General features: G+C 45.7%; 1 protein-coding gene across 1 annotated transcript in view; it reads left to right on the top strand.

The window, feature by feature from the left end:
- The first annotated feature begins 9,495 nt into the window (after nt 1-9,495).
- The window catches only part of PLEK (pleckstrin), a 324,415-nt gene continuing 312,861 nt past the window's right edge, over nt 9,496-21,049 (top strand). Inside the window, exon 1 of the mRNA XM_069608360.1 lies at nt 9,496-9,679. Within this exon, the coding sequence (XP_069464461.1) occupies nt 9,632-9,679 (48 nt within the window). The 5' untranslated portion in view covers nt 9,496-9,631. The remainder of the gene's footprint in view (nt 9,680-21,049) is intronic.

Raw genomic sequence — 21,049 nt, 5'->3', positions numbered from 1 at the left:
TCAATGCAGAGTTCTTTGCCACTCTTTCACCTTTCTCCACTCTTAGTTGGATACCTTAGAGAGATCTTCGAATGAGCATGCACACAGTGCCGGACCACTCTGTCAAAGGTATTGTATCTTAGTTTCAAAGTTCAATCACTCATCTGTTGTTCAACTTTACTCGCATTGGTTATCACATGCGTTTTAACACATTGGGCCTCATTACACGGATGGCGGTGGACCGCCTTGGAGGAAAGGGGAATTACCGCCCTATTCCAAGGTTGGTGTGGCGGTAATTCCCCCTTCCCCCATTGCCCTTCCCCATTCCCATTTTTGCCCCATAGGGCATAATGGGAATGGGGAAGGTGCTAATTACGGCACCGCAAATTGCGGTACCGTAATTAGCTCCCTGGTCCCTTTGCGGGTTGGTTTTTAACACCTGCAAAAAGCAGGCGTTAAAGTCTCCAACCCGCAAAGGGACCTCGTAATCAGGCGGTAAGGGTTAATGGTCACCGGTACCATTAACAGTGACCGTTAACCCTTACCGCTGTCCGTGTAATGAGGCCCATTGTTCACTTCAGCGCTCACCATACAATGTTGCTGCTTACAACCTTGGCTTCAGCACAGACTGGTCTGGTATCAGTGTCCCCAACTCAATGGCTGTGTTGATTTCACTGGTGCTGCTTTTTTGTAGGAGCCAAGGGCCCTCATTATGAGGTTGGAGGTAACCATGCCGCAATTAGCAGCATGGTTACCTCCTTACCACATACCATGTCCGGGTTCCTCAAATGAGGACTTACCGGGCCATCCCAACCTTGGAGGACCTGGTAATTCCTCGTCCGAGGAACCCAGACCCGGTACATCCCCTTCCCATTCGAGCCCCCATAGGGCTCAATGGGAATGGGGAAGGAGCTAACAAGGGGCCCGTTAATAATGGGACCATTGTTAGCTCCCTGGTCTCCTCGCAGGACCCGGTAAGGACTCCTGGTTTTACCAGGCATCCTTTACGGGTCCCACGAGAAGACCTCGTAATAGGGCGGAATGGGTTTACCGGCACCATTACCAGTGCCGGTAAACTCATTCCGCCAACTTCGTAATGAGGCCCAAGGACAGTACCATGGCAGCAGGCGATTCTCCCTGCCTTGATTATCCATGCGGGAGAGCCTTGGGTACCTCCGACATACAATACAGGATTCTTCAGCCTCGTTTCCTGGTCTTAGGCATTCTGTTCTTGAGGGTACATGAAAGTAACTGTTCCTCATCAAAAAAGTCAAGAACACTTCCCTACTTGCAATCCCCTTCTGTTTTGCCGTCTTTCTCCTTGTGTTAAACTGCCATCTTGGAACGGCTGCTTCCCTGTGTGTTTTGCCTTGCTCAGAGTGTGCTCTCATGCTCTGCCTTTTATCCATGGTGGGAAGTGTAATGGAAGTCAGGTGTGTGTGATGGTCAGTAATTGCCTGACCCTGCCTGCCCATTGTATTGGGACATGTCATGTACATGGCTCCGGTGTTAGTCTGTTTTCTGTCACAGCGGGCTGTCTGCAAGAAAGTGTTCATATTGTAAAGGGGTGGAGCTTCTGAGTTCCTAAGTATCCTACCTGGAAGGATGGGGTAAAGGTGTTACAGGCAAGGGTATACGGCATCTCGTCAGCCCGTGTCCCACTCCCACTCCACAAAGACCCCTGTAAGCGATATTCAATCAACACTACAGCCAAGTCAATGCCTAGTCTGGGATGCTGAGGAAAACCCTTATTAATGTATTTTTATGTCTAGTTCAGTACTCTGGATGACAACCCTTGTATAACACCCCCTCTTAGAATCCCCCTGACCCCACTGAGCCAAGAAGTAGGTTTGTTTTGCAAATTAAAAGGTTTATTTGAGAATGTAAACAATATATATATATATATATATATATATATATATATATATATATATATATATATATATATCACACTTTATAATAAATTAATATCTGATAGTACACTTAGACATATGATGTTGATCAACAATGGGTAATCTGGCACTAGCACACTTCTTTACAATCAATGAGGAGTTAGTATAGGATGGATAAAGTAGCAAAAATACTTTTATGATTTCAAGGGAAAAGCAATGAGGAATAAAATGCAGTACAGAAATACTTGATAAGATTTTAGCAAAAGATAAGATAATCACTTTTTCTCTGGAAATTCAGTTCCCCCCCAGCAGGCTTAGAGGAAACAGGTAGGAGTTTGAAACACAGGCCCAAAATGCTTTTTAAATGTGATGGCAATGGATGGGAAAATGTGCCAACTGATTTTAATTCCCTCTATAGAGGGTATTGGTATTGTTGGTATTAGTTCAGGCTCACTTTAGCAATTACCAAGTTGCAACGGATTTTAACAAATGAAAGAATGGAGCTGCTATTTTGACAAGTGGAGAAATTGCACCAAAATCGCAAATCGCGGTAAACTTCGCGAGTGCGTTAATCATGATTGCGGAAAAAGTATAAGGAGTAGGTTCTATACTTGTTGGAAAGCTTAGATTCTAAGCTTTCAGAGGAAAGTTAAATCTCGTTCCTAGCCCAAACGGTTCCAGAGATACGGATGATTAAATAAAGGTAGTTTTTCAGATTTAAAGTAAACTCAAAATGACAGGTGACAGCTTGCAGCTGCAGAATTGACAGGTGACAGTTGTGCAGCTTTAAAAATGACAGATGACACGATTTCTAGGAGGCAGTTCTACTTAGGTTAAAATAGTTTGGATTAGATTATTTTAACTAAGAGATTGGTTCTGCACAGTTCTGCTAGGTACTCACAATATAAATTTGAACTAGGCCTCGTCACGGATCTGGTCAACACGTCCGGCTGTGGTTCTGTCTGCTCGGCGGGTCAATCAGGCACCGGTTCTGCTCACAGCGATCTGGGTCAGCTCTGCTCTGCTGGTCTAGCCTCTCTGGATTCTGGATGTAACACTGCTTTCTGGGTACTGCTACAGGTTCTTGCAAAAATTCTCGGCAAAACTTCAAACAGCTCGCCCGGCTGTTGAATAGTTTGGTTAGTTTTGAGGCCTGCTGAAGAGGATTCAGCTGGTGCATTCAGGCCTCTCTGCTACAAATTCTGGAGTTAATTTCTGCTACAGGTTCTGGAGATTGATGGATTTGAAGTCTGGATCTCTGGATGTGAAGTCGTCGGTCAGCATGCTCCGCAGCAAATGGAATTGAATGTCTCTACCTGTCCCAGCATTCTCTTTTTATGTGTTTTGGAAAGTGGGTGTGTGCGTTGGTCATAACTAAACCTGCCCCTCTCACTTATCATTGGCCAATTCCTCCTCTCTCCCTTGATTGGGGGAAGGAAATGTGAGTCAGAGTGATGCTGTAGGTTTTATGGTCAGAGGAACCAACCCTTGTCAGATTGCACACAAATCTATTTCTGACCCAAATACATATTTATCTATGTACCATTTTTCTAATATTATAGGTCCAGTTAACATATTTTCTGTAGCACCAAACCATCCGATCCCTGTCTTTGTACGATGTTGTGTCCACTGATGACAGAATTCTCACCTTTTCATCCAGATAACGACCTCTAAACCTTTCCAGATTTTATCAAATGTGCACCAGGGATATGGGTTACAGATGATAAAGTGTCATATTTTTAACATGCATACATTTGGAGTGAGACCCTATTTTCCGCTAGCAACCCCCCAGAATACAGCACAGGGTCCTAACACCTCTTAAAATGTTCACAGAAAAATCACAAAAATAATGATATTACTTATATAATTCTGACAAGTCCGCACTATGAGTTATCTATCTTTTTAAAATTATGCTCTGGTCAAAAAGGGGTGTGGCTTCCCACATCACAGGGTGGAATAACTGGTTTATCCACTTCCCCCAAGTTCAGCTGGCTTGCAGAGGCACTGCCCCTCCCAGTTTCCCCTAAAAGGAAGCCACTTTACGCCCCCCTCAATATAACATTTGCCTGAGTCCAGGACAGGCCTTTGTTCAACTCCCTGTAGTCCCCAGCTGCCACTCCCCTTTCAATCAACAGGGCCATGTGACCTCAGGATGCAGCCAGGCCTGGCAGCCAGGCCTGGGAACACAGCTGTTGATCCAGTTTCAACTCCTGTCGGGGGTAGTTGTCAGGCAGAATTCAGTTTAATTAAGCCAGGTTTCATCTAAATGTCACTTTTTGTTCCCAGTTTTCTACATTCAAATCAAACTGACAATTTTTACATATACATTAAATAATTACTTCCTTCAAGTCATTTCAGAATATAGTTTTACATTGTATCCACCTCTTAGCAAGTCTTTCCTTGGCCTGGTTTTGTTTCATTTGTTCAGTTTTACACAAAAGTCTGGTGGTTTTAAAACGCCGGCTTTCTGATAGTGGTGAGTACTGGTAATGCAACCATTTTTGGGATTAAGAAAATGAATTCCCACAGTTCTGAGTTGCTTTTTGGCAATCAGCATTGCCATTCCCAATGGTTTCAGGCTACTGTGTGTGTAGCCCAATGGTGGTTTTAGGCAGTGCCCTCCTGTGCTCACAACATAGGCAAAAATGGGTGGCAGCCTATTCTTCATGTTTTCCCTGTGCACTCTCGGGGGAGTTCTGGCCATCATGATGTTTTTCATGCCAGTACTGCACAGTTTTATGGTAGGGCTTGGATGCATGGGTAAAAACATCCCACACCCCTCACCCAAGTGATCCTCCTGCACTCGTCCACCCCCAGGAACAGAAGTGTGTCTGAATACATTTAAGAATGCAGTTCAATGAAGCAGGCATGTGTCATCTGTTATTTCTTCTGCATGCAAGTCATTTTGGACAGAGCTTTCTCAGAGCTTAATCAGCCCTGCTCAGTATTGGAGCTGGTACTGAAAGGCATCATTTGTTCTGTGCAAATCAAGTTGCTCACTGTTGTGAATACATATTTTTTCTTTCCTTCCACAGCCAGTTGGACGTTTCTTTGCATGTGTGAAGTATTTGCTTGGTCACTCGCATCTTACATATGCCATTTTGCAAATGTGCATGGTTTCCACCTTATCCAAGCCCCTTAGGACATCTTTTGCTCACGTTTTGCTCTATTCATTTGTGCATGCACATCTCTCACGTGTGCACCTTTGTGAAAACTCTGCTTTTTTCATGCAAAGCAGTATTGCACTTGCACATTTTCATGCATAGGTATCCTTCACTTGTTTCAGGAGGAGGTTTGTGCAGGCAATTTTTTAACTGTTCCAAAACATCTTCCACTAGTCTAGGTTTTGTAAATTGTAAACCTAAAATGTCGATTACTCCTCTCACTGATGTTCACATCATGTGGCCCAGGTGGTCTTCCATCTGTTCTTGTTGTTGGTGCTCTTCGTAAGTATTTGAACACTTTCAATATATCAAGGGCTTTATTGTTCGTGAAGGAGACCATTTGCACTTACCTCTTTTGTAGGCCCAAAATAATAATATTAGTAAGTTCTCCTTACTTTTTTTCTCCATTTGTTACGTGTTTGTGGCCAATTATTAGATTCCAGGTTGCTAGAACTCTGTCTGAGTTCCAGTCGTTCACTTAGGATCAATCAGGAGTTTAGACTTCAAGTTGCAGTCAGTTATCTCAGTCTTAATTCAATCTATCTTGATGGATGTTAGGCATTGTGACTTCAAGTTGTAGAGTACAATTGCTTCTCACATCCGATTTTTTATAAAGTGGCCTGAAGATGTTGACCTCTATGTTCTAGGAATTCTCAGGTCAGGCTCTTCCTCAGATGTCATTTGAAACTTTACCTCCAAGATCCAGGATTCAGCACTTCTCAGTTCAATCTCCTTACATCTAAAATGGCACTAGGAAATTCAGCTCTAACCTCCAGGATTCAGTGCTTCTTAGTTCAAACGTGTTCTTTAATGGTGCTAGGAATTTGCCCCCAATTTGCAGGCTTCAGTGCTTCTTGGGCCAGTATAATTCTTAATTGGTACTAGGAACTTTGCTTTGAGGTTCCAGGAGTTAGTGCTTATTTGGTCTGTATCTTTTTCAAATAGAGCTATGAGCTGGGCCATTAAGTTTCAAAATGCTGGGTTATTCCAGCTGAATCTCTCTATTAAATGGTGCTGGTAATGTTTGCTCCATATTCTAGGATTGAGAAGTTATTGGGTTATTAATGGCACTATGGGCCTCATTACGAGTATGGAGGTAGCCATGGAGCTATTAGCGCCATGGATGCCTCCAAACCGGGCTCCAATACCAGGTTCCTTCAATGAGGAATAACTGGGTCATTCCAACATTGGAGGACCCAGTAATTCCTCCTTGAAGGAACCATTCCCCATTCCCATTTGAGCCCCTGTAGGACTCAATGGGAATGGGGAGGGAGGTAATAACGGGCACATTACGAATGTCCGTTATTAGCTCCCTCTTCCCCTCGCGAGACCCGGAAAGGACGTCTGGTTTCACCAGATGTCTGTTCCGGGTCCCGCAAAGGAAACCTTGTAATAGGCGCTCCCGTAATGAAGGGTGCCGGTTCCATACCGGCACCATTCATTACGGGAGCGCCACCCTTGTAATGAGGGCCAAAGAACTTTACCTCCATGTTTTTGTGGTTCGGATTTCCTTGGTTCAATCTAATTCTCAAATGGTGCCATGAAGCTATCACCAAATCCCAGAGATTAGTGATTATCACATCAGTACTGGTGCTAGAAAATGTTGCTCCAAGTTTGGGAATTCTGGGATCATCAGTTTAATCTTTTTCTCAAATGTTGACAGGAACTTGGCCTCAAAGTTCCAGAAGTCGACTCTTTCTATCTCATCTCTTTCTCACATTGTACAAGGAATTTGTCCTCCAAGTTCCAAGATTCAGCACTTCTCATGTGAGTCTCTATCCCAAAGGGTGCTTGCCTTCAAGTTTCAAGATTCAGTGCTTCAGATTCAATCTCTTTCTCGATTTGTGCTAGGAATATTGTCTTCAAGTTCCATGAATAAGCAATTCTCAGATCAGTCTCTTTCTCAAATTGCACCAAGAACTCCACCTCCAAGTGCCAGGAGTTAGGCAGTGCTTACAAGGTCAGTCTACTTCTAGAACTCTAGATTTCCTAGGAACGTGGCCTCCAAATTTCAGTAGCTAGTGCTTCCCAGATTATTAATGACACTAGGAACTTTGCCTCCAAGTTTCAGGATTTAACACTTCTTGAATCTATCTCCTAAAATGGATCAAACTCCTTCTCAAATGGTGCCTGCGACTTCCCACAGTCAATACATTTCCATTCAATCTTGGTACTGAGCTGCTCACTGGCTTGACTCACTCCTTGGAACCTATTGCCGGCCGCCTTGTCTCACTCTCATGACCTTTTCCTCTGTATTCCCTCTCCACATTGGTTAATGCTATCAAAACGCTCTCCAGCCTTATATCTGCTCATTATTTTCTGTCTCTATCACCCTTTGGTCACCCTGCAGATTTGTGAGTCAGAGAACTGCCTAGTGGATCTGTGTCTCCCTAGTTTGTGGTCTTGCACCTTTGTCTCTAACTCGCAATACCTCCAAGTGGTGCTCAATTCTCCTGATGTTTAGCGAGTGTGCTCATCTCATTCTCTTCTTCAATCTATCTGTATCCTTCATCAGTTCATCTCCCTTTCTCGGTCTGACTTCTAGGTATCTCCACGTCTTCCCAACCTTCTCTGGCAATGTATCTCCATAACTGCACCCCTCTGCATCACCTGATCCTGTAAAGGAAAAAAGTACTCGTGACTTTGTGTTTCTTTCTCTCTTTAAGGTGACTGCAACACAGCAATATAGCTCAATTGTTAGCACCTAGAACTTTTTCACAGGCCAATAAGATGGGATATTCCATGTTCATCAAAAACAGAACTCCCACATCGAATTATTTTGGAGAATCCTGGTTTGCTATTAAGATCTCTTGAAGTATGTTATTGGTGAAGACATTGACAAGTACAGGTGTATAAGGTGTTTCCCTCTCCCCTCTGTCTATCATTAATCGTCCAATCTTCTCAATTTTCAATGTAATGAACACCTGCATTTACATATGAATATACGTCATTCTCACTCAGTCACTTACTTCATTGTAATTTGCTCTGCCATGAAAAGGTCCACAGAGCTGGAAGCGTAAATAAATACATTAAATCAATGGGCTCACTTGCCTAAGACATCTGAGTTTAGGAGTCTTGGAGACCTAACAATGGACCTCATTCTAAGTCAACCAGTCTGGTTAAAATGTGCTGCTATTCGCGGATACCAGCACTTTACCGGACCGGACAACCATGGGTTTGCCGGTGGGGCACCTATATTACCTCTAGTATACCTGGAGGTAACCCAGGCGCCCTACCGGCAAAATAAAGCTCTGATTTCCAGCACCGGCAGTCCTATGGGACTCCATGAATGGGCATTTACACCATCACTCCGACACTCGGAATCCAGCAGTAATGAAACAGTATCTACATTTGCTGGTATCCTGGTGACTCTACCGCCAGGATACCAGCAGGGTCAGAATGAGGCCCGATATGTGGTATATGAAAGCCATGCCTATCATATATATGATGTGAGCACACATATAAATTACAGTAGTACCTAGCCACATAATGGCAATAGCTGGCATAAGGTGAATGCTTGACAAATGTATGTGTAGGCTAAACAAAATATAAAAACGTGATTCTCCATCAATGTTTTTCGTTGACAAGAAATGAGCCTGGCACAGCCGTTCATTCATAGCAATTGCAACACGTTACATAGATATTGAAAGTTGTAACAAAAACCGCACAACCAGAGACCTGCAATAGGGCACAATTAGAATAGAAGCATGTTTCACTTTCTACAAAAACGACTAAACCGTTTCAAAATAGCACTGAAACCACTGGTATTGGAAGACAGTGTTTCAACACCAAAAGGAAACGGACCATGCTGACTGCACGGACAACCGCACCTATTAAAGGCTTACAGCTTTTCACGCATAGCTCTCAACCATTTGTGTCACAAAAGTGGGTGAAAACACCCGATTTTGTTTTTGGCGGGTGAGAGGCCCATTGAAATGAATGGGTGTGCTGGAGGCTTGGCGGGTGAGTCTGCTGTTTACAAGGCGGGTGACACCCGCCAAAAGCGTGTGAGTTGAGAGCTATGTTCACGCATAGCTCTCAACCATTTGTGTCACAAAGGCGGGTGAAAACACCCGATTTTATTTTTGGCGGGTGAGAGGCCCATTGAAATGAATGGGCATGCAGGAGGCTTGGCGGGTGAGTCAGCTGTTTAGAAGGCGGGTAACACCCGCCAAAAGCGTGTGAGTTGAGAGCTATGTATTTAGGCAGATAACGTCTTTGAGAAGTAGACGCTTTAGGCATGCGGGTATTCTGGAAACGTTTCTTTGTGACCTTTTCTGTGGTGTCAGAGTTACAGGTCACGTGGGCTTTTTCTACTCAATCTAAAAAGAGCTCCCTGTTTCCTGTGTAAAGAACAAACACCCCTTAAACCGCGAGTGATTTAAACAGTGTGGCGTTGCCCTCTCCAGAGCTGACACCCACACGCTGCGTTGCTCTTGATTTCGGCCTTCCTCCCCTGAATGAGGAAGCAGCGACACACAGCTCTTGCTCTCACGTGATTGGCAGGCCGCGGAACATATGAAGATGTCCGGGCTGTACAAATAGCACTCCACTTCCCTTCGCTGTCACAGCTGCAGCTCTGAGCACAACCACACAATGGAAAGGGAGCCGAAGAAAATAAGGGAGGGGTACCTCGTCAAAAAGGTAGGCTTGGCAATATCACTGTCACTCACGGGGCCTGCATTCAGAGTCCTATGGGCGACCGTTCCTTTGTTATGTTTATGCTACACCCCGTAGCAGTCTCAGAGTGCCTAGGCTTGTCCATGGAGTGGTGTAATCTGTACCTAATAACATGTATGTGGCCAGTGGAAAACCTTGGCCCAGTAGAATCAATGTAGGCTCAACAGACAACACAGTGGCCATCTCATACATTATACTGCTGCAGAAAAACAGTGCATGCTTAATCCTGTGCCAGGAAGATAACACTGGTTTTAAGTAATGTGCCAAAAGAAAGACTGGCCACCCCTGCTCCTTTTCCAGTGAGGATCACTGAAAGTATAATGCCATAAATGCACTGGTGTCCCCCCTCCCGCACTCTCTCCTCGCCAGTGCCTGCTATAGACTTCTAATTCTGATTTTCAGTCTTATACACATCTGTCTTAGTTGTTACAGCATTCTTTGGACCATGTCCCCTCTTTTCTTCTCTCTCTGTCTCTGTCTCTCTGTGTCTCTTTTATTTTCTGTTGTCTTGGTTCTAGGGATATCCGGATATCTGGCTGTCCCTAGTCTTCTCTCTCTCTCTCTCTCTCTCTCTCTCTCTCTCTCTCTCTCTCTCTCTCTCTCTCTCTCTCTCTCTCTTATTTTCTGTTGTCTTGGTCCTAGGGATATCCGGATATCTGGCTGTCCCTAGTCTTCCATCTCTGTCTCTCTTTTTACCCAGTATTTCCATTCTGCTCTTATTCGCTTTTCCTCTCCCTGTTTTTCTCACTCTCCTAACCCTCCCATTTTATCTGTTAGTGTCTCCAAACATGTTCTCCTATGCCCCCCTCCCTCCTTGCTCAATTTGCTTCCCTCCTGATCAACATGTCCTTCCCACGTTTCCGAATCTTAGACTGAATGCTTGACAATCTGACTTCTTTTTCAAAGGTGGCTTATTTACTGCAATTTCTACATATCATCTTAAGTTCCCAAACTTGTATTCTCTTTTTCAATTCTTCGGGATGCGCTCTTTCATCATGTAGGACAGTATTGCATGCTCTTGGCTACTGATGCAGTTTCTAGCGTATTGAATATTAAATTCCACAAGTGTAGTCGGTATTCCACATCTACCAGGGTTATATTTTGCCTGCTATAGTGTGATGTTAGCCAAGTGTTGGCTCTGCGATCTGCTATAAGGTTCGGCACTCACACTGCATGACATAATTATTATGTCACCAAATGAACAACCTAAGTAGATGACATGTTCCGAGAGGATTCCTGTTATCATTCCAGGCGTGCTCCTTCCCATAGCAACCCATGAACAGAATGGAACAAGCATAAACATTTCTGGAAAGCGTTGCCGTTCCGGGCCTCTGTCGGGATAGATCATCACGAAATAAGGAAGCATTATTATTTGCCATGAAATGAATCATAGTCAAGAACATTTCAGTGTGAATATATACGACTAGCAGCATATGCTGTTTGTGGTGAATTTGAAGGTGATATGTTGTACTTCCAAAGTAGGTCACTTGGAGAGGGGGTCTACCTCTGTTATTCGATTGCCATAATTGTTTGAAAGAACCAGAACAAGACCTAAAGTTTAATAAGACATAGAAAATTAAAATTGTGTTTCTAGACTTAACACGTTATGGTGGTAGCAAACTATTATCCAAGTCATGCCCAAGAAGAGCACATAGAAACATTTTGTTGTTACATTCAATATCCAACGTAACTGTACCAAAGTGGCAGACTGTTTTGAAAAGGCATCACAGCTGCGTAACTGTTGCAAATACGGGGGTGCCAAAATAAACTGGTAACCAAAATCATGCAATGAACCTAGCATCACACAGAGACTAGAACCAAGTAGGAGAAAAAAGCGATATTGAGGATGTGTGACTATTTTCAAAATACACAATCAAATTTGGAGTTTGATTTTGAAGAACTACACTATTTTACAGAGACTTAGGTTCACATTAAAAGAGGCTACAATCCAGCGGTTTATGGTGCAAGGAAGTAGCAGGTAACATCAGTAGTGGGGCCTATCAGCGTTCATAGGCCATTTACACATGTGGTACCTGTGGATAATATAGATTCACTCCCAAAAAGCAATGCTTCACATATAAAGGTAGTGAATGGCCTTCACACCAACACAACATTGCTTCCAAAAGAGTGCTTGTATGTATTGTATTGCTCTTGTGACAGATCACACACAGGCAAAACAGCAATACATCTAAATAGACTACTGCACGTGGAAGTGTAATACAGTGTTTTCACAATTGAAATAGGAATGTTGAATCTATAAGAAAAGGCACATTTGTTCCTGTACGTGTACTCAATCAATATGTAGGAAAGACTGACTCTGTGCTATTTGTGTTGATATTGAGGAATAAATTAACATTTCACAGTGAAGAATAGAAGTTGTTCCATGGGAACTGTACCCTTTTTCATGTAAGATTATCAATGTTCCTAAAGGTGCTCGAGGGATTTCCTTTATTACGCCTGCCTGCCAAAACATGACTCCTGAAGTAGGGCGATGTTATCTACGTTTGGAAGCCTGGGCCACAGCCTATTGCTCAGCTCCTGCAATGCAGTCTACAGAGTGGGGGGATATAGTATAGCCTGTTGGTCACATTATCTGAGTTGGGTGTTAAGAGGGTCATCAGTGTCCTTCTATAATGTGTTGAAAAGGCATTGTAACATGACAGTCAATGTGTACATGTTCTTTGAACAACAACTCAGAAATCTCCCCAATTACTGATGTGAAGGGGAACTTGAACATTAGACTAGGTAACAGTGTATCGGGTGAATGGATGGATCGGATGATTTGCCATGGGGAGTCACCAGAATGGAATTTCTGATTATTTCACTTGAGAATGGGCTAAAAGCTCTTAATGGCTGTACACAATCAGATATCCTGGGGGAAGGAAGCCTTTGGAGGCAATAGATTGGATTGGCTATTTTATAAGCCCAGAAATCTATTGGAAATGTGTAAGGGGTCTTCTCTTCTCCTTGTCTTCTCCTGTGCCCAGATAGTTATCTTAGGCCTATGTAGAGCTTTCGTTAATGGTAGACAATGAAAGGGATAATGCAGGAAATCAATATCTCGAAAGACAGTTGCTCATGAATAGGAGAACGATGAGATGGGACAGGCGCTGGAAAATCTAGGCGACTTTGAGGTATTAGTATTTATCACTTCTGCCTTTCCCTTTCATATAGCTTCCTGCTTAGTAGATGATGTGGATCTGATTATCATAGTTAATCATTGTGGGGCTTTGGGGAGGACGGAGGGTCACTTATTCATTAAGGATGTGACACAGAAGAAAGGTTTAAAGAGAAACGTTTGGTTCCATAAGACCCATACAGAGGCAGGACATGCACTATGGCAAGAACTCAAGCAGAGATACAGGATAATAATGCAAGTGCAGAAAGAAGAAGAGGCTGTGCTAACACAAATTGTCCTAATAAAAAGGATTTCACACTTTTTAGTAAGTGCAGAGCATCAAGTAATCCAGTGTGCCATGGTAACACTCCAATCCATATAGTTGCTATCTCATCTGTTCTAGCAAGGATTTCCACTATTGAAATACACCATAACATAAATATATAAAGGCATATAAATAATTAAACATTTATATATGCATATCAAATCCCTGTCATCAATGTAAATGTTGTAATTCTCAGAATCCTAGATGGTATATACATCACATTGGGGATCATTCCAAGTTTGCTGGTCTGGAATGTAGGTGCTGGTAGTAACAATTTCCGGCACTTTTTTGTGCCGGTGGGGTCGCCTGACTTACCTCTAGCTCTTGGCTGGAGGTAAGTAAAGCAGCCCACTGAGAAAAAAATTGCTGGTATTACTGGCACCAGTATTACCTGTGCTGGTAATACCGGCAATCCTCCCATAGAGTCCTATGGACTCCAGGGAATGGGAATTAACCTACCGTTGCTGGCACATTTAATCTGCCAGTAATTCTAGCAGATCAGGTGCCGATAACAGTATTACTGTTTGCCCGTATCCTGGTGGTAATACTGGCAGGATACTGGCAAACATATAATGAGCCTCATTGTCTTTTTCTAATTGTGTCTTATCTTTTTTCACTAGATAATATAGGAAACAAATCCAAACGTCTTTTGGTTTGGTGTTTGAGTGTCCAATTTCTCTCCATGTTTCGTCTAGCTCATTACACTAGGCTAAATGTCTAAACCATTCAGGCATCATTTGAACATGTCAAGCATGCACCATGTCTAGTCAATTTATTAGTTGAGTCTACGTTATCAATTAAACAAAAATATGGTGTCCTACATTCTTGTCTACCTATAACCTCAGAGGTTTTAGAGCAACATCATCCCATAATGGGGCCATTAGTGGGCATTTGCATTTTATGTGCCCTCCACTCCACAACTCACCCGAGACTGGTCGATCTATTTCCCCCTGGACACTTCCACTAGTTGCTTGTGGATTCTTGGTGCCAAATGACTTGCCCTCCGCCGTTGTTAGCTCTCATTCCCTTTAGCCCATGCAATCTGATTCCCTCATTGTGTACCTCCCCTATATGACATTTAAAGCCCTCAGTTTCTTCCCGAAGCTAAGTCTGTGCTCAGTAAGTACCCAAATAATAAAATGTGTGTTTTGAGATTTAAATGTTGGGCAATTCCCAGTAGTGCCCATGCTAAATCATACCATTCTCAAAGGTCTATAGTAATTTGCAGCAAGAAATTACATTGATGTAGTTTATGCATATAATGCAAAGACAATTGTTTTGCACATAGCTGCGTCCGGCGCCATTAGTCATCTGTTATTGCCTGCCCTAGATCTTTCTCCTTGCATTTCCTGGGAGCAATTCCTTCAGGACGTAACGGTTGCATCAATTTACATAATCCTGAAAGAATATTTTTTTTGTTGCCATGAGTATGAGTAAAAGTTAAGGTAGGGCTGTCCAGAGGTTCTAATGAGAAAATGTGGAACAGTTATTGAGCTGCACTCCGCAATCGCAGATACTATAAAACTTGCATAGCAGAGGGTTCACCTATCTCCTTATGTCTCACCAAGCTGACACTTCCTTTCAGAAAAAAATCCTCTAGCCCCACTAGGCCTAACTCAGCCACTCTCCTCCTACCTTCATGCTCCCTCGTGATTTGTATCCCTTTTCTTTCTAAATAAAACATCTTGGATAAGCCAAGTTTAGTGTGACATCTCGAAAAATCTCAAATTACAGTAACAACATAGTTCATCTCCCTGTAATTAGTTATATGCAAGTCTAGAAGAATGTATGTGATCTGCCCGCAAACGTTTTGTTCGCGGGCAGACTTCTGCAGTAAAACTGGCCGGGCCCCCATTTTGACTGTTCACTGAAAACGGGGGCATGATCAATTTCTGTCCCCCTCCTCCATTGTTAGGGATGTGGGAGACACCCCCGCATCCCCTGAGGGCACAGATACTGAACATGGGGAGTGGGGGACACTCCAGCAACCCCCGCTCCTCATGTTCAGGTAAGAAGGTAAAAAATGCAGACTGTAGAAAGGGACATCAAAAAGTAGGTCAAAAAGGCAGAACGACCAAAACAAAATAACCAAATTGGGTAATACCATTTAGAAGTGCAGTAGCAAGAGAATATGGATGTCTCCATGCTTTATCAATATACACAAGGGGTAGTAATGGGGGGGGGGTGCTGTCCCAATAACATGCATAGTGTATTTGCATTGCTAAGAATTGACTCTCAAAATCAGGGCCCACAGTCCACACCATTACCAGTTGGTCTGCAAAATGTGCTATGTTTTATTTGTGGTGTCATACCGTCCCGAAAGAGCGCACTCAATGTGCAAATCTTAACAAAAAGGAATGTTGGTAGAGTGGGTGGTATATGTAAAAGAAATATAAACATTTAGGAAGAAGCATCACCCTGATTATCAAGATCCTCCCCATCATTGCACTAGGCAGGCACATCTACCTACTAATTCTCTGTTCCATTTAGTCCAAATCATTCATACAGTTACATGTTATCGAGTCTTGCAGTTTATGCTTTACAACTGTTCGCAGCCTTTGCCTTAGCTGGGATACACATCAGTCCACTCCACCACCACCACCGCCGCTAGAGCTCATGTAGATGGTGCGAGGGGGAAAAAGCTCAAACCTAGTGGTGTTTCGTTGCAATCATGAGTATTCCCCAAAGGTTCCCAACTCTTGTATTAATATGGGGACATTCGCTCTCGGGTGCGGCACATATGACATTCACATACAATGAAGTCGGTGTCTTGTGACAATAAAAGTTAATTCCCCTTTTTCCATAGTCGTCTCTAAATGTACATGTCATGTGATCTACTGCTGATCTGAAAAGCAAGTACGATAATGGGAATCCCGGGCTGGTGTCACATGATGGCAATATTGTTCTTCATAACACACCATTTGCCATGATCCTTGCGGTTGTAAAGAGTGGATTGCCATATAAAAACATGCCTAATCCGGCATAACAAACGAGGACCTCAGAGGGGTTAATCCCTTAGCTAGTGTCTTGGGTAACATTCTGTAGTCTGCATTAAGCAGTGAGAGGTGTGTATGAGGAGCCGTGCGCAGGTCCTTCCCCATCTTAGGTAAAGCTACCACTGTCGCTTCCATCATTGCCCTGGGTAATTCAACCCATGGCAAAGTTGACAGATGTACCTCCAGCTGTTTAGGCGCCATGAGGTCTGATTATTGTTTGTGAAATTCTATGGACGGGCGCTCAGCGTCAGGAGCTTTGCTGTTGACAAGCTGATTGGTCGTTTCTTCTGTTTCTGATTCTGTAATGTCTTTTCCTAACCAATCTCTATTCCCATTTCCCGCTCACACTTAAGAAACATCACCAAGATATCATCGTATCTGTCCATGGTCTTTACTAACCTTTCGAAACATGTAGGCTACTGTGATACTTTTTGAACTGTGGGTTTATAGCGTCATTATCCAGGTGTGTTTCCCCTAGTTCATCTGTGAGTTAATCTACAGGAGCATTGCAGTGGTTAGTTACCCAGGTCAGACACTTCCTGGGTCGCTCTGCTTCCCCATAGTGTCTTGCTGTTACTTGTTGCGATATGTATGTTGCCTTTCTATTGGCTAAAAGATGAAATTCATGGGAGGCAGGAACTGTTGGTTGAGAGGAAGTACTGCTTCAAATGTGAGGGTCTCAGTCATCCATTCACCTTCTTTGCTTTTTTTGGATGGCAAGCCGAGAGATGCCCCAAACCTCACTCTCACATGCTCAGGTGCTATGCTCAGTGGCCTGCTGGGGCATGTGCCCGTTGAGGGAACAAACAACAGAATAAGACAGTTTGCTTTTTGTTATCATGTATGTATCTGTTTGCAGGAGAGCTATATGACCCCCCCCTTCTTTGCTGGACAAACATTCCAACCTGATGCTCCGTTAGGAATAACAGCAATACTCTTAACCCCTTAAGTGCTAAGGACGAGTATGCTCGTCCTAGTTGCATAGAATTTCATAGAGCATTTAAAGTTCAAAACAAGGAGGGATGATGCATAGTTCCCCCGACATGAATGCATCCTACCTATATGCCGTACAACCAGCCAGCACTATTTAGGGCAAGGACTCAGGTTAGACTCCACTAAAATGTTCTGCTAACATTATCAATGGTGTATATTTCCTGTCAGATCTTGTCAGAAGGATTCTGGTTCCCTCTCATGAATGTCAGTACCTTGTAAGCTGTTTGAGTAGATGATCATAGGATAGCAATGGCTGGCAATTGGCAAGAGCTTATTGGCTTACGATGCCAATGCCATGCACCGATGTGGGCGTTTGATATAAATAGGGACCAACCCCAGAGCAATAGCTGGCAAATAGGAGTGTGCTATCTGTTGTTATTTGACACCTGGACGTTTTATTGATGCCTTTTAACAAAACGTAACTACATATTTTGCGTCGTATATATTTACAGAGAGAGAAAGTAATTGAGGATTAAAAGGGATAGAAGGTTTAGTTTAGGGGAGATAGGTTATATATGTTTTGGGAAACATCATTTTAAGACAATAATCTGTATTTCACAGAAAGTCAGCTTAGCCTGCTTGGGACTTTGGGATTTTCTTTGCTACAGAATTAACTTTCTCTGCCACGCCCATCCCCAACGTGCTTGCACATTGTGGGCTGGGGGAGCTTCATGAAACATAGGCTCACACATAACTGAATGTACCCGGCAGGCTAGATCAGACACAAGCACTTGAATGTCATTGGCACTTTTTTGAAGAAGGGAAAAACCTTTTGGTAGTGTTAGAAACAAAAGTGTGCAGTGGAGTGATTGTGTTAATCGGGCAGTGGCATTAGTGGCAGATTGATTGGGTGGAAATGCACCACATCGCCTGCTTGATGAGGAGGATGGAGGAAGTGTTTGCCATCGGGCAGCTTGTTTGAATTGACTTTCAGACACAAGTGAAAATTATATAGCACACTCACTCGGACACAAGTACATTCATTTGAGTTCCACCACTATAGGGGAAGGGAAAGACTTTTGGGAGGTGATAATGAGGTTCATAGCAGCAGTTCTCCTTTCTCGGTCCATTCCTGTATTTCTCTTAGTTTCGATAATAATAATTTGTTCTATAGCTGGTTTCGTGTCCAATATACGTTTATTTGACTGAATAAAAGTTAAGCATTTTTCGGGCTTCACACAGTTCTTATTGATCTTATTGATTTAGAAAATCCCTAAAGAAAGTGGTCAGGGGGCGCTATATTCTTATTAGTGCTACATGTAGCTTTTTATTAGCACTATAACTTGATATAAGGAAAGGAATCTGCTTTCGATGCCAGGGCTCAAGTCAAGGGTACACGTGGGGGGACGCAGTCCACCCGCTATTTTCAGAGGGTGGTCTCAGTTCCACAAGCTAATATGAGAAACATTGACAGGGTAATTCATAGAAATTCGCACAAAAGTGGCGCACGCGGCTGGCGCACAGCGTGCCCGTGCGAATGTCTGCGCCAGCCGCGTGCACTAAAATCGATTTCCACGCACAGCGTATTCATGGATTTTCGCATCCAAAACCAGCCGTGGCGCAGCTTGGCGCAGCGACCCTGCAGCAGCACCAGTTACGCCCCCAAGAACGCCCTAGCGCAAGGAAAAGCCTTCAAAATCCCCAAATAATCGCAAAGGACTGCGCTAACCCTGGACCAGTTCACAGGGCTGGCAAACAGCAAATGCCAAGCGGGGAACGTGTATTTCAGTGGTTCGCGGGAAGTTCCACACGCAAAAGCAGCAGGGTACGTGTATTTCAGGGGTGCGCGGGACGTATCACACGCAAAAGCAGCAGGGTACGTGTATTTCAGGGGTGCGAGGGAAATATCACACGCAAAAGCAGCAGGGTACGTGTATCTCAGGGGTGTGCGGGAAGTATCACACGCGATTCCATCAGGGTACATGTATTCCAGGGGTGCGCGGGAAGTATCACACGCAAAAACAGCAGGGTACGGGTATTCCAGGGGTGCACGGGAAGTATCACACGCAAAAGCAGCAGGGTACGTGTATTTCAGGGGTGCGCGGGAAGTATCACACGCAAAATCAGCAGGGTACGTGTATTTCAGGGGTGCGCGGGAAGTATCACACGCAATTCCATCAGGGTACGTGTATTACAGGGGTGCGCGGGGAGCACCACACGTGAATTGCATGTGTGGGTCCTCCCAGGTGTTCCCTCTACACCCTCCACGGCCCCTGCAGGTGGCCCACACCACAGGGGCCTACCATGCATATGTCCTGCAGGCACCCCATCCACCATGGCCATGCCCCCCAGCCAACCCACATGTCACCTTGCACTACTGCCCACCAATGCATGTCCCCCTGCACCCCCAGCCACCAGGGGCAGCCTCCACCAGGCCCCCACCCATGTCTCCCATCACCCCCACACCCCAGCCACCAGGGGCAGCCTCCACCAGGCCCCCACCCATGTCTACCACCACCCCCCAGCAGTGCAGGGGCAGCCTCCACCAGGCCCCCACTCATGTCTCCCACCACCCCCACCCCCCAGCCACCAGGGGCAGCCTCCACCAGGCCCCCACTCATGTCCCCTATCACCCCCACCCCCCAGCCACCAGGGGCAGCCTCCACCAGGCCCCCACTCATGTCTCCCACCACCCCCAGCCCCCAGCAGTGCAGGGGCAGCCTCCACCAGGCCCCCACTCATGTCTCCCTGCACCCCAACCCCCCAGTCACCAGGGGCAGCCTCCACCAGGCCCCCACCCATGTCTACCACCACCCCCACCCCCCAGCAGTGCAGGGGCAGCCTCCACCAGGCCCCCACTCATATCCCCTATCACCCCCACCCCACAGCCACCAGGGGCAGCCTCCACCAGGCCTCCACTCATGTCCCCTATCACTCCCACCCCCCAGCAGTGCAGGGGCAGCCTCCACCAGGCCCCCACTCATGTCCCCCTGCACCCCCACCCCCCAGCCACCAGCCACCAGGGACAGCCTCCACCAGGCCCCCACTCATGTCCCCTATCACCCCCACCCCCCAGCAGTGCAGGGGCAGACTCCACCATGCCCCCACTCATGTCTCCCACCACCCCTCCCCCCCAGCAGTGCAGGGGCAGCCTCCACCAGGCCCCACTCATGTCCCCTATCACCCCACCCCCCAGCCACCAGGGGCAGCCTCCACCAGGCCCCATCCATGTCTACCACCACCCCCACCCCCCTGCAGTGCAGGGGCAGCCTCCACCAGGCCCCCACTCATGTCCCCTATCACCCCCACCCCACAGCCACCAGGGGCAGCCTCCACCAGGCCCCCACTCATGTCCCCCTGCACCCCCAGCCACCAGGGGGAGCCTCCACCAGGCCCCCACTCATGTCCCCTATCACCCCCACCCCCCAGCCACCAGGGGCAGCCTCCACCAGGCCCCCACTCATGTCCCCTATCACCCCCACCCCCCAGCAGTGCAGGGGCAGCCTCCACCAGGCCCCCACTCATGTCTCCCACCACCCCCACCCCCCAGCAGTGCAGGGGCAGCCTCCACCAGGCCCCCACTCATGTCTCCCTGCACCCCCACCCCCCAGCCACCAGGGGCAGCCTCCACCAGGCCCCCACCCATGTCTACCACCACCCCCACGCCCCCGGCAGTGCAGGGGCAGCCTCCACCAGGCCCCCACTCATGTCCCCTATCACCCCCACCCCCCAGCCACCAGGGGCAGCCTCCACCAGGCCCCCACTCATGTCCCCCAGCCAACATGTCACCACTATGTCGATCCCTGGCCCTTATGGTCAGCCTCCAAATGCCAAACACCCACCCGAGTATTGCATCCACCCACTTAGAAATGGCAAAAACATGATAGAAGCCCAATTGCAAGTTTGGAAATGAACACATGTCCCTCACATACACCCAATGGGTGTCAGTGAATGTCAAAACC

This window comes from Ambystoma mexicanum, chromosome 4q (genome assembly GCF_040938575.1).
Source record: "Ambystoma mexicanum isolate Mex_15411 chromosome 4q, UKY_AmexF1_1, whole genome shotgun sequence".
Lineage (NCBI taxonomy): Eukaryota > Metazoa > Chordata > Amphibia > Caudata > Ambystomatidae > Ambystoma > Ambystoma mexicanum.
This window is presented reverse-complemented; position numbering and strand designations above follow the sequence as displayed.